This window comes from Helobdella robusta (assembly GCF_000326865.2).
Source record: "Helobdella robusta unplaced genomic scaffold HELROscaffold_47, whole genome shotgun sequence".
NCBI lineage: Eukaryota > Metazoa > Annelida > Clitellata > Rhynchobdellida > Glossiphoniidae > Helobdella > Helobdella robusta.
This window is the reverse complement of record NW_008705176.1, coordinates 1252380-1264879: the sequence shown is the minus strand read 5'-3', so window position 1 is coordinate 1264879 and position 12500 is coordinate 1252380. Positions and strand designations below refer to the sequence as shown.

At 32.0% G+C, this 12500-nt stretch overlaps 3 protein-coding genes across 3 annotated transcripts in view; 2 read left to right on the top strand and 1 right to left on the bottom strand.

Annotated features, from left to right (window-relative positions):
* Nucleotides 1-1546: 1546 nt before the first annotated feature.
* On the top strand, nucleotides 1547-1924 carry HELRODRAFT_85614 (hypothetical protein; the record flags this gene model as incomplete). The annotated part of the gene is made up of 1 exon (XM_009026371.1): nucleotides 1547-1924. A coding segment is annotated over one exon (378 nt), but the record flags the coding sequence as incomplete, so codon positions are not given.
* Nucleotides 1925-3037: 1113 nt separating this feature from the next.
* On the bottom strand, nucleotides 3038-7929 carry HELRODRAFT_185935 (hypothetical protein). Its single transcript, XM_009026503.1, has 13 exons — nucleotides 7681-7929; nucleotides 7088-7368; nucleotides 6841-6930; nucleotides 6452-6671; nucleotides 6089-6185; nucleotides 5943-6029; nucleotides 5742-5824; nucleotides 5351-5460; nucleotides 5151-5252; nucleotides 4877-4955; nucleotides 4750-4797; nucleotides 3740-4677; nucleotides 3038-3391 (listed from the first exon to the last, which is right to left on the bottom strand). The coding sequence occupies exons 1-12, from the start codon at nucleotides 7694-7696 to the stop codon at nucleotides 4568-4570; spliced, it is 1323 nt and encodes a 440-aa protein (XP_009024751.1). The 5' UTR covers nucleotides 7697-7929; the 3' UTR covers nucleotides 3038-3391; nucleotides 3740-4567.
* Nucleotides 7930-8027: 98 nt separating this feature from the next.
* Nucleotides 8028-12500, top strand: part of HELRODRAFT_178406 (hypothetical protein) — a gene marked incomplete at both ends in the record, with an annotated part of 10689 nt that continues 6216 nt past the window's right edge. The window contains 11 exons of the mRNA XM_009026502.1: nucleotides 8028-8030; nucleotides 8407-8493; nucleotides 8753-8797; nucleotides 9112-9167; nucleotides 9254-9338; nucleotides 9706-9795; nucleotides 10425-10493; nucleotides 10984-11104; nucleotides 11322-11404; nucleotides 11553-11747; nucleotides 11857-12045. Of these exons, the coding sequence (XP_009024750.1) occupies nucleotides 8028-8030; nucleotides 8407-8493; nucleotides 8753-8797; nucleotides 9112-9167; nucleotides 9254-9338; nucleotides 9706-9795; nucleotides 10425-10493; nucleotides 10984-11104; nucleotides 11322-11404; nucleotides 11553-11747; nucleotides 11857-12045 (1023 nt within the window). The remainder of the gene's footprint in view (nucleotides 8031-8406; nucleotides 8494-8752; nucleotides 8798-9111; nucleotides 9168-9253; nucleotides 9339-9705; nucleotides 9796-10424; nucleotides 10494-10983; nucleotides 11105-11321; nucleotides 11405-11552; nucleotides 11748-11856; nucleotides 12046-12500) is intronic.

The window sequence follows — 12500 nt, the reverse complement described above, 5'->3', positions numbered from 1 at the left end:
ATACATATATATATATATATATATATATATATATATATTGTCAGCTATCAATAATGTATGTATATTTATATATATATATATATATATATATATATATATATATATATATATATATATAGTCAGCTATCAATAATGTATGTATATATATATATATATATATATATATATATTGTCACCTATCAATAATGTATATATATATATATATATATATATATATAGTTGACAATAATAATACCAGTGGTGTGTATATACTTAATGTTTTATATTACGTGTGTGTATGTGTGTGTGTTTGTGTGTGTATGTGGGAATTATACATTATTTAATTAGTTAATTTATTTTTTATTTATTTAAGTTTGGCGTTTTTTGGCGTTTGTTTAGGAAGTTTTATTTTTTAAATTTATTTCTATTTTTTAATAAAGTAATAAAAACTTATCGACTTTCCATAATGTTTGCTTTTAGTTTTTACCATCGTCGCTTACGTTTGTGTTTTTATCATAATTTTTTTTGCTGCTAAATCAGCGAAACATTATTTTTTACACTAAATTAAACTTGGATTAGTGTAATTTTCAATACCAGAATTTTATATATTTTAATTAATTTTATTTTATTTTAGGCTATTTTCAGTTGTCAGTTTGATTCTAATTATTAAAATTTTATCATTTAAAATAAAAAGTTCAAAATTAATTTTAATTTTTTAATTTTCTTCAGTTTACTTTACTTTAAAATTATATTAAATAAATAATAAAAGTATTGTTAATAATCAATTAATTTTTATTTTATTTATAATAATATAAAATTGATTTATTATTTATAATTTAATTAATTTATAATATTTATATTGTCATTTGATAATTTTCATATTGCTAACTGAGCTAATTCCTAACTAAGTAGATTAGTGACACTTAATTAAAGAACCTATTAAATAAAAATAATCAAATAAGCTTTAAATAATTACACTTCAACAAAGATAAAAAAATTACTGACTGACCAAGTAAATTTATAAAGGATGAATACAAAGACCTGTTCAGAAAATATCAACCACAACAACATCCATGAAAATAGCGCCATCTTATTCCCAGAATTGTCCTTGAAAATATCCCCACCACCACCATCATTATCATCATCATTATCATCATACCCCATAAATCAGTCACAAAATAGCTCACTGCAATGCATATCTAATAATAATGATGATCACTTTAACAATGTTAACAACAATGGTGATGATGGTGACTATGGTGATGTTAATGATTCTTTTCAAGATGCCAATGAGGATGGCAATGACAGCCTAACTCCTGATCAAATTGAATCCAAATCAGTTGACGAAAAAGTATTTTGTACTGCAGCTACATGTGAACAAATCAAATCTACAACCTCCAACGACAACAACATGGTAAACTGCAGTCAGAAAATCAGCATGTTTTTGGGAACAACCTTTCCGGAAGATTCCAAACTCCTGGCAAACCCCAAAGGGATCATAAAATCCTACCTTCCAATGGCTGCGGCTAATGACCCTGATCGATTTGACTCCTATAGAAAACTTTGCATGGCACACGTGAACGAATATTACAAACATTTAAAGGGAGATGTCGGGGCCTTATGCCTTGTCTGCAACGTCGCCTGCCAACACTGGAACACCCTCCAGCGCCACCTGCAGACCCACATCAACTTCCGGCCGTTCACTTGCGATTTTTGTGGCCGGACATTTTTCAGCCAGAGTAAGCTAAAAAGACATCAGGTGATCCATAACGACGTCAAACCTTACAAATGTCCGGTTTGCGATCGTCGATTGGGCAGAACTGAGCACCTAAAACGACATTTACTCGTTCATACGGACAGCAAACCGTTCGGCTGTTCCGGCTGCTCCCACACCACCAAACGACTCGACGGAATTAGGCGACATATAAAGAGAAAACACGGTGTAGATGGCGCAAAAATCATCGAGTTGGAACTGCCTCTGGACCCCAAAATGCTCGACTGTTTCGAACAGGCTGTGGCAGCCTGTGAAGAGAAGAAGCAAAATGAGAAAAAGTTCACCAACGTTCGTTCCAATCGTAATCAGGATCATCAAAATGTCAACGTCATCAACAACAACAACAACAACGTCATCACAAGTCCCCAACAATTAAGCAATGTATCAACATGCAACAACAACAACAGCGCAAACATAACTGCAACATCATCACTCGCAAAATTAACAACAACGAAAATGTCGTTAATTTCCGACGATTCTATAAATAGAAACGACGATTCTATAAATAGTAACAGTAATATTGACGTCATTTCCTGCTTCTCTGGGCCAAATTCATATGGTATGAACCAACAACTACAACATCATCATCAACAACAACAACATCCATTTTTGAACTTAATGAACAGCAGTGTTAAAAGCGTTACTACTACTTCTACAACTTCTTCTACTACAAATAATAATAATAATAACAACAACAACGACAATAATAATAACACTAATTATACTAAGCTCTTGAGCTGTGCCAAAAATTCACCACCATCATCGTCGTCGTCATCATCGTCGCCAAATATGCCAAATAACAATAGCAGTAATAATAATAATAATAATAATAATAATAATAATAATAATAACGGTAATAGCAATAGCAATAATAATAATAATAATAATAATATGCGTAGTATGCCACATAACAAACCGACAAAATCAGCATGCAAAAACAAAACTCCGCCCACAAATAGCAACAGCCAATCACGCTGCGAGATTTTTCCCGGAAATGACAGCAACAACAACAACAAAAATAATAATAATTATCATTCATCATCATCATCACCATTGTCTAGTATCTCGTACGGCTTAATGAACAACAGGCGACCAAATAATAGCAATGTCATCAGCAGCAGCGCCATCGTGCCGCCGATATTCCAGCCACAAAACGGTACAACTAATAACCACACACTCCCCTACTACTCCCAACTCAGCGCCGCCAATCCCAATCCCAATCTCATCAACAACAATCCCAATCATATTCCAAATCCTCCCAATCGTATCCCAAATCGCAATCTCAATCCGTTGTCGTCTGACGCCGCTGCTGCTGGTGCCACTAACTTCCCGACCGAGATGGCGATAACGCAGTATTTTCAAAGTCAGCAACGTTTCGCACCGCCCCTCTGGGGATTCGCCACCAACCCTAATTACACTAACTATTGAAAATTAATTGGTCAATCAATTAATTGGTCAATTTAATCAATCAGCTAATTAATTAGGTAATTTATTGGTGTGGTGTTAATGTTAAATATTACCAAAAGACATAATGATTTAATTGTGTGTATATATATATATATATATATATATATATATATATATATATATATATATATATATGTACACACACACACACACATATATATATATATATATAACAAATTGTTATTATCATTAATATCTTTATTATTATTTTAGCTTACTATTATCACTGTTTTATTTAACAATGATTTTTGTTGTTGTGTTGTTATTAATTATGTTATTATTATTAATGTTGTTATATATATATATATATATATATATATATATATATATATATATATATATATATATATATATATATATATATAACCATTCCATATTTATGTGTGTTTTGTTACTATTATTGTTGTTGTTTTGGAAAAAATTTAGTTTAGCTATTTTTCAACGAGAAACATCTATTTAAGTTTTATTTATTTATTCTTTCATTCATTCATTCGTTCTTTCGCTCATTAATTACTTCATTTATTTCTTCATTTATTTCTTCATTCATTCATTCAGTCTACACGTTCACTCATTCAACCAGTCATTCATCTTTCGTTCGTTCATTCATTTTGAAGTTTAATTGTACATTCTTTCTTTCATCAGTTAAATTATTTGTTCAATTATTAATTGTGTGTGCGTGTGTTTGTGTGCGTGCGTTTACGTGTGTGTATGTGTGTGAAACTCAAAGACCGCAATTTTTGCAACTTTTAATTAAAAATAACAATTTTTCGAATTTTTTTCCGATAAAAATTAAAAAAATCAAGGTGTTTGGTTAGCAAGCGAGTTAGAAAAAAATGTGTATGTGTAAGTATGTGTGTCTATGTATGTGTGTGTTTGTTTGTATGTATGTATTAGCGAGAACAACAAATATTTTCCGTTATTGTCGTATGTTAAACTTAGTTAATAAGCAAAGATTGATAAATAAATTAGTTAAATTAAAATTACCCCCGAAAGAATGTAAAATGAAATAAATTATACATGTCATTTTGTCTCCAAAAATAAAACATAGCTCTTAGCTCAATTTAAAAATCTAATATCACAATAAACTTTCTACATACGCACACATACATGCAAACAAACATACGTACATACAAGCGAACAACAAACATACAAACACACACACATACAAACGAACAACAAACACAAATACACACACAAATTGTTTCATTTTCAGATCATGTTTGCAACTGGAAAATATGAAATAATTTCTCGTTAACAAAAAAGAAACAACATCACCGATAGTAATAATAATGCTAATAACAACAACAACAATAATAACAATATTGATAATTAATTAAAATTGAATAATTAATTAATTAATTTGAGATCTCTCCCTATGTCAACGAAGGCGTCGACAGCTTTATTAACATCGTCCAACGAATGCGATGACGAGAGTTGTACTCTAATTCTAGCTTTACCTAATTATAATTAATAATAATAATAACTATAATAATAATTATTATTATTATTTATTATTATTATTTTGTTACCTTTCGGGACCACGGGGAAACTGAAACCGATAACGAATATGTTTTTATCTGTAAGGATAATAATAATATTTAATAATAATTAATAATAATAATTAATAACGATAATGATGACCATTATTTTACCCACCTAACATCTTTTCAGCAAATAAGGCGGCCAGTTTGGCATCTCCTAACATGACGGGGCATATGGGGTGGTCCTTGTCCCCCTGAAAAATATAAATATAATTATAATTTTCTTATAATTTTTCATATCTAAAATACTGACCAATGAAACTTAAGCAAACTGACCGAAGCTTGAAATATTGGCCAACAAAAATCAAGCAAATTAGACAATGCAAAATTCTAACCAATAGAAACCGAGCAATTTAAAATACTGACCAATAAAAATGATGAAAACTAACCAGTACATTGAAGCCAGCTTTCAGCATTCTCGTCCTAAATAGATAAGTGTTGGCTGAAAGTTTTTTAATTAGGTCAGATGATGCCATAATTAGGTCAAACGACTGAAAATAATCAAGTTATTATTTCTTTTTAGATGCCAAAAACAAGGATACAGAAAAAAATAGATGAAAAATACACAAAACATAGATAAAAAACACACCATAGACGCAGCAGCAACAACTGCCGGCGGCAAAGAATTGGAAAATAGGTATGGACGGGCTTTATTCCTCAGTAGGTCAATCAGTTTCTGATTGCCTGTGGTGTAACCACCTGTTAGAGATTGTAATAAATTATAATTTGATTGATTTATCCATCCATCCATCCATTAATTCATCCACTATTCATTCACTTAATCATTCATTCATTCACTTAATCATTCATTCATTCATTTATACAATATCAACACCGATATTTATGATCAATCTATAGATAACACAAATAATTAATTACACATTATAGATCTAACCAGAAAAAATTATAAATGTTAACAAAAAACGATAATAATAATAAAAAATAATCAATAGCAACAATAGAAACAAACAAAAATAGACCCGCTGCACCGCCCAGAGCTTTGCCCAACGTTGAGTTGATGATATCCGCCCTGCCATTCAACCCGTGGTACTCTTCCGTACCCCTGGGAATGAATGATGGAATGAAAGAGTAAACGAATGAATTCGTTCGTTCGTCTGTTCATTTATCTACTCGTTCGTTCATTCATTTATTCATTCATTCATTCACTCATTCGTTCAAACCTTCCTGTTTTGCCGAAAAATCCAGTAGAATGGCTTTCATCAATGAACAACAAGGCATCGTACTTGTCGGCCAATGCACTTATTTCCCTGATGAATGAATGAATGAATGAATGAGTAATAATAATAAGAAAGAGAAAAAAAAACACTTGAGCGGGGCAACATTGCCATCCATACTGAATACGCCATCTGTCACGATTAATCGAAGTCGGTTGGTCTGAGCTGATTTCAATTTTTCTTCCAAATCTGACAATGTTGATTGATTGTGGTGGTGATGGTGATTGCAACGATGGTGAGAGTTGTGATGATGAAGAAGAAGAAGATGATGACGATAACGGTGATTAAAACACCCGACCGTTCAACTATCCAACCAATCAAACATATCCACGCTAACCAACCAATCACACCATTTCCCACGGAATCAGCCGACCAATCACAAAATTCCATACACAACCAATCAGACAATTTTCCACTCAACCAGCCAAACAACCGCACGATTTCAACCAACCAACCAATCATATTCCTATGTTGATATCTGAACTTCTGGGCCTTGCAGAGCCTAATTCCGTCTATAATTGAGGCGTGGTTTAATTCATCGGAGATAACAGCGTCTTCGGAATTCAAGATGGCTTCGAAAATGGCAGCATTCGCATCAAAGCAGCTACTAAACAAAATGGCGTCATCGCGGTTGTGAAATTTCGCAATTTTTTTTTCAAGTTCTTTGTGTATGTCCTGATAATGATGACGGTGATGATGATGATTATGTTGATGATTATGATGTTGGTGATTATTATCAGTAGTATAAAGTTGACGATGATGACGACGATGATGTGGTGATGAGGATGGTGGTGATGATAATGATGATGTTGGCGATGATAATAGTAATAATAATAATAATAACCTGGGTACCACAAATAAATCTCACGGAACTTAAACCATTCCCGCGGTTGTCCAAAGATAATTTAGCTGCCTCAATTACTTTTGGGTGATTCTAAATTTTAAAAAATTATCATTTTCATTTCTTTGCTAAATCAAATAATAAAATATGATTTATAATTAAAAATAATTACAAACATTATATTCACAATGTAACATTTCAAGAATAATAAATTTCAAAAATTTCAAAAAAATCATCATTAATCCCTAACTGAAAGTCCCAAGTAGTTATTAGCACAAAAATTCAGAACTTTTTCCTTCCTATTAATGACACCTATAGTCGATGACTGCTGAGTTGTAATAATTCTTTCACTTTTCCACGTCCCAGCATTTCTTATTGCTTCCAATTCTTTGTCAATTGTGTCATAAAATGAAATTTGGGCAGAGCTAAGGCACCTAACTTTAGTAGAACCAATAACTTTGGAGAAGTTTTTAAAATGATTGGTTGGACTTGGAGCCAAGAGTGTGGTTCTTAGGCCTAGTAGCCACCTAGCTGATTGTAAAAATTAACAAAATCATTATTTTGGCCATAATTTAAAAAGAATTACTTGAATTATATGCCAAGATAAATATAATTTTCACCATAAATAAATTATTTATGCTGGAAAAGGCACAATTTAACAGACATACATTCATATGCTATGCTATATTGCTCCTTCCCCAATGCAAATTGATATTATTAATTATTATAAATTTATAAGTTAAATTACGAAAAACCATTAAAATGTTAGTTAAAAATTTGATTTTGAAGAACAAAAACCAAATAATTTGTGTAAGAAAATATTAGTTAACAAATTAAAATTACCTCTGATAAATGTCATTATTCGAAAATTTAATTATTTTGATTTTAAAACATGGAAATACTGAATTCAAACTCATATGAAACACACCTGTGTGGTTATTTGTTTATCAAATGAGAGTTTTCGTCAAAAAAACGTCGTTTTTGCTTTAAAGTCTAGTAATTAAGCATTATTAAATATTTTTAAATTAATATTTTCATCCAAAAAATAGTCGTTATGTTATTTTTTAATGTTAATTGTTACTAAAAGTGATTTTTAAATCAGTTGTTACTTAAATTAACTTTTAATATTTTTTTACACGTAGTCAAAATATCGTTACTAGCTTTTCCAACGTGTGTAAACATTGCAAGAAATGGTAGGATTTGAGATTTAAATGTTGAATAAATAAATAAATTAATTAATTAAATGAATCAAATAACCAACATAATAAATAAATGAATATTCATTTCAATAAAATTTGTCATAAAAACCTCAAGTTAAATTAATATTAAATCAATCCATAATCACAAAAACTCTCAAAAAATGTGCAATTTAAAATTTTAAATCAAAAATTCAACCATATAAAATTATAAAGTCATACAGACATACATACAGCAATCGTACAACACTATGAAATGAAAATTTATTTATTTATTTTTCATTTTATTGTTATTATAAATTATTTTATTTACTTCCAGTTCCAGCACTGAATTATAAATACTAATTATCTTTAATTAATTAATTAAAATTAGGATTATTCAAAATTTAACGATGAGGAGTTTGATGCTAAAGAATGGATAAATTCTGCATTCAAAGCCAAAAAAGAAGGCAGTGTGGAAGTATGTGTGTGTGTGTGTGTGTGTGTGTGTGTGTGTGTGTGTGTGTGTGTGTGTGTGTGTCTGGTGGCATATCTTTTGGTTATATTTGTGAATGGTGTTTGTATATGTGTGTATTTCTACCTACTTGTGTGTATTAATTACTTATAGTTATTATTGTTATAATTATAATTATGGCAATAAATAATAATCAAAATTAATTATTAATTAATTAAATTTATTATATTAATTAATATTTTTTTAATTTTTTCCTAATCAAAAGCAATATGCCTCAACTCTTGCTATGAAACTTCAGATGTTCATGCAAGTCTGTTAAATTAATAATTGATTATTTAATTAATTAAACTTAAATTTTTTAAATTATTTCAATAGAAAATAGTATTTATTATTATTTATATTATGTATAATTCTGGTATCTATATTTTGTAATGATATATAATTGGTTTTCTAATTCATAGCCTCACATGCACCTCCTATATATGTCAAATCTATTGACCTACATGTATGACATACATAGTTTAACCTACTGGTCTACATATTCACGAACTATATATAATTTAACCTACATTGATCTATATATTTCCAATCTATTTATGTCTGTCTGACCTAATTAATTGAAAGGAGGTCAATAACGTTATTGAAGATGGCTGTCAGCAAGCGATCAACAATCTTCCAAGGTTGGCTGACGGGCTGAATGAAGCTGGCAATCATTTTATTTGTTGTTCACACTTTCATTCATTCATTCATCCATTCATTCATTCAGGGTGACGAAGGAATTAGAGGCAGTGAGGCAAGAGGCCTCTTTGCTCCAGGAGCAAATGAAGATGGCGAAATACGATATACAAAAGGTATTTCTTATTATTTTCATTATATTTATGTCGAGGTCATACATAGGTTAAAGGTCATTCCCTCTCTCTCTCTTGCGGGCTCTTGCTTCTTAGATTTCACAGACAAACACACACAGCATATATATATATATATATATTATATATATATAAATACGCGTGAAAACCACGCGTCATACAAACGTTGCATTGTGGGATGGGCTTGGATCTCTTTGCATTCAAACCAGGTCACTGCACTACAACAGCAGGACGACCAGACGCCTATAACCATTCAGCCACCACGCCGTAGTATTGTCATTATCATCATGGTCGTCGCCATTATTATAATTATAATAGTTATTACTATAATTATGATTATTTATATTACCAGGTTGAACATGACACGGCGAACTCTATGCAAAACTTGATGATGCTTGATCAAGTTAAGAGTAGAATGAAACTGGCTTCTGACGCTCTGAAGGTGTGTGTGTGTGTGTGTGCGTGCTTGTTCATTCATAAGATCAGGATTCAATATATGCGCGCACACACAAACATACGCAGACAAACACAATATACTTGCAGAAACGTTATGTTATAACCGACCCCTTGAACTTGTAGGGGTCAGGGTTATTTACGTGAATTCTTGACTTCTTCCATAAACAGACTTATTCAAGATGAACTTTATCAGAAAAAAAACAGCGCTGGCAATGACTTGGTTATTTAATACCAGCAGTAATAGAAACAATAAATTAATCCAAATAGCTACATTTACGACTTCGCATCGAATCTCACTTCTAGTTATCCCTGCGCTTCGTCTTCTTCCTCTTTGTTTTCCTTTCTCTGGGTCTTCTTCTCTTTATATAGCTACTGATGTGCTTGTGAATATGCCACATAAATTTGTCAAGTCCATAAATGAATTTATATTCTTTTAATTACTTTACAACCTTCTAATTAATTTACAATCGGTTCATTACTCAATGCATGCTTATCAATTTCTAACTATTAGTTTCTATCTCGGTCTCACGTCTATAACGACAGTGTGCTGGTATGTTTTTCATTCACTCACTCACTCATTCATTCATTAAATCATTCGTTCGTTCGTTCATTCAGGAGGCTGATAATTGGACAACACTGTCTTCAGATGTCGATGAGGTTTTTGACTCCCAAGATCTCGAAGCCGTATGCTATTTTGTCTACGATTTTATATCTATGTTTTTTTATTTTTTGTCTTTCTGTGCTTTTTTTATACAAATTTGTCACATGTATCTATGTTTTGGTTTTATATATCTATGGTTTTTTTTTCTACAGATATCGAGCAAAATTATTGGCATGCAACAGAGTTTGGTTAGAAATTGTAATTGATTAGTTGATTAATTGGTTAATTAATTAACTGATTGTTTGGTTGAATGAATGAATGAATAAATGATTGATTGATTGATTGATTGATTGATTGATTGATTGATTGACTGATTGATTGATTGATTGATTGATTGATTGATTGATTGATTGATTGATTGATTGATTAATTGATTGATTGATTGATTGATCAGTCAATTGATCAGTCAATTGACCATCATCACCATCATCGTCATCTTAATCATTACACAATCACCATCCTCATCGTCATCCTCCTCTTCATCGTCATCCTCTTCATCATCCTCATCTTCAGCACATCCTGACAAACGTCCCAGACTACACGGACAGATGTCAGTACCTGGAGATGCTGAAGAATAGATTGGAGGCCATGTCTAGCACGGCTGTAGTCGCCGCCTTTGCTACTCTCAACCTAGGTCGGACACACACACACGCACACGCACGCACACAGACACACACATACGCACACACACACACACGTACACACACTCACACACGTACACACACGAACACATCTCAATAACTACGACTTGATGATGTAATTACGCGATTATGACGTCATTAATCATTTAATTATGAGGTAATTATTATTAAAATTATTATTATTATAAATAATTATTTTATTTTATCAAGATGATGCCCAGAGGTATGTGAAGATATTTAAAGATATCGAGAGGATTTCCCAACTATGCAAGTATTACCATAAGTGCCAGAAAGTTCGTTGTTGCTATTGTTGTTGTTGTTGTTATTGTTGTTGCTGATGTTGTTGTTGTTGCTGTTGTTGTTAATATTATTGTTATTATTATTGACATTGTTATCATTGTTATTATTGTTGTTGTTGTTGTTGTTATTCAAACCTGGCAGGCCAAAATACTGAAACTCTGGCGAGATGTACAAACGAAAGATGACGACGACGGTAGCGATGATGATAACGATCGTATAGCACGTCGACGTGATGATGATGATGATGGTGGTGGCGATGATGATGATGACGATGGTACTTTGAAGAAAAAATTGAACAAGTTTTATGACGAGCTGTTACTGTTCCTACAAAATCAGGTTTCTCTTTCTAATATTATTATTATTATTTTTATTGTTATTAGTTATTATTATTATTTTTATTTTTATTGTTATTAGTTATTATTATTATTATTATTATTATTATTAGCTGAAGTGGTGTGACCAGGTTTTTCCTGAAAATTCCGCCAACATCGTCTGCGATCTGCTCTCTGATTCGCTCAAATCTTTAGACCCGCCCCTCGATGAACTGATTGACAGGTGTTTACAATCGTCATCAGCATCAGCGGCGGAATCGTCGTCATCAGGGAAGAAGTCGTCGTCGTCATCACCTGTTGATGTTGATATTCTGATTAATATAAAATCGGTTGGTTGGCTGGTTGGTTGGTTGGTTGGTTGGTTGGTTGATTGGTTGGCTGGCTGGTTGGTTGGTTGGTTGGCTGGTTGGTTGGCTGGTTGGTTGGCTGGTTGGTTGGTTGGCTGGTTGGTTGGTTGGTTGGCTGGTTGGTTGGTTGGTTGGTTGGTTGGCTGGTTGGTTGGCTGGTTGGTTGGTTGGCTGGTTGGTTGGTTGGTTGGCTGGCTGGTTGGTTGGTTGGCTGGTTGGTTGGTTGACTGGTTTGTTGGTTGATTGATTGGCTGGTTGGTTGGCTGGTTGTTTGGTTGACTTGTTGGTTAGTTGATTGATTGGTTGGTTGACTGGATTATTGGTTGTTTGGTTGATTTGTTGGTTGACTGGTTGGTTGGCTAGTGGTAACAATGTTAATAATAATAATAATAATAATAAAGAAAGAAATT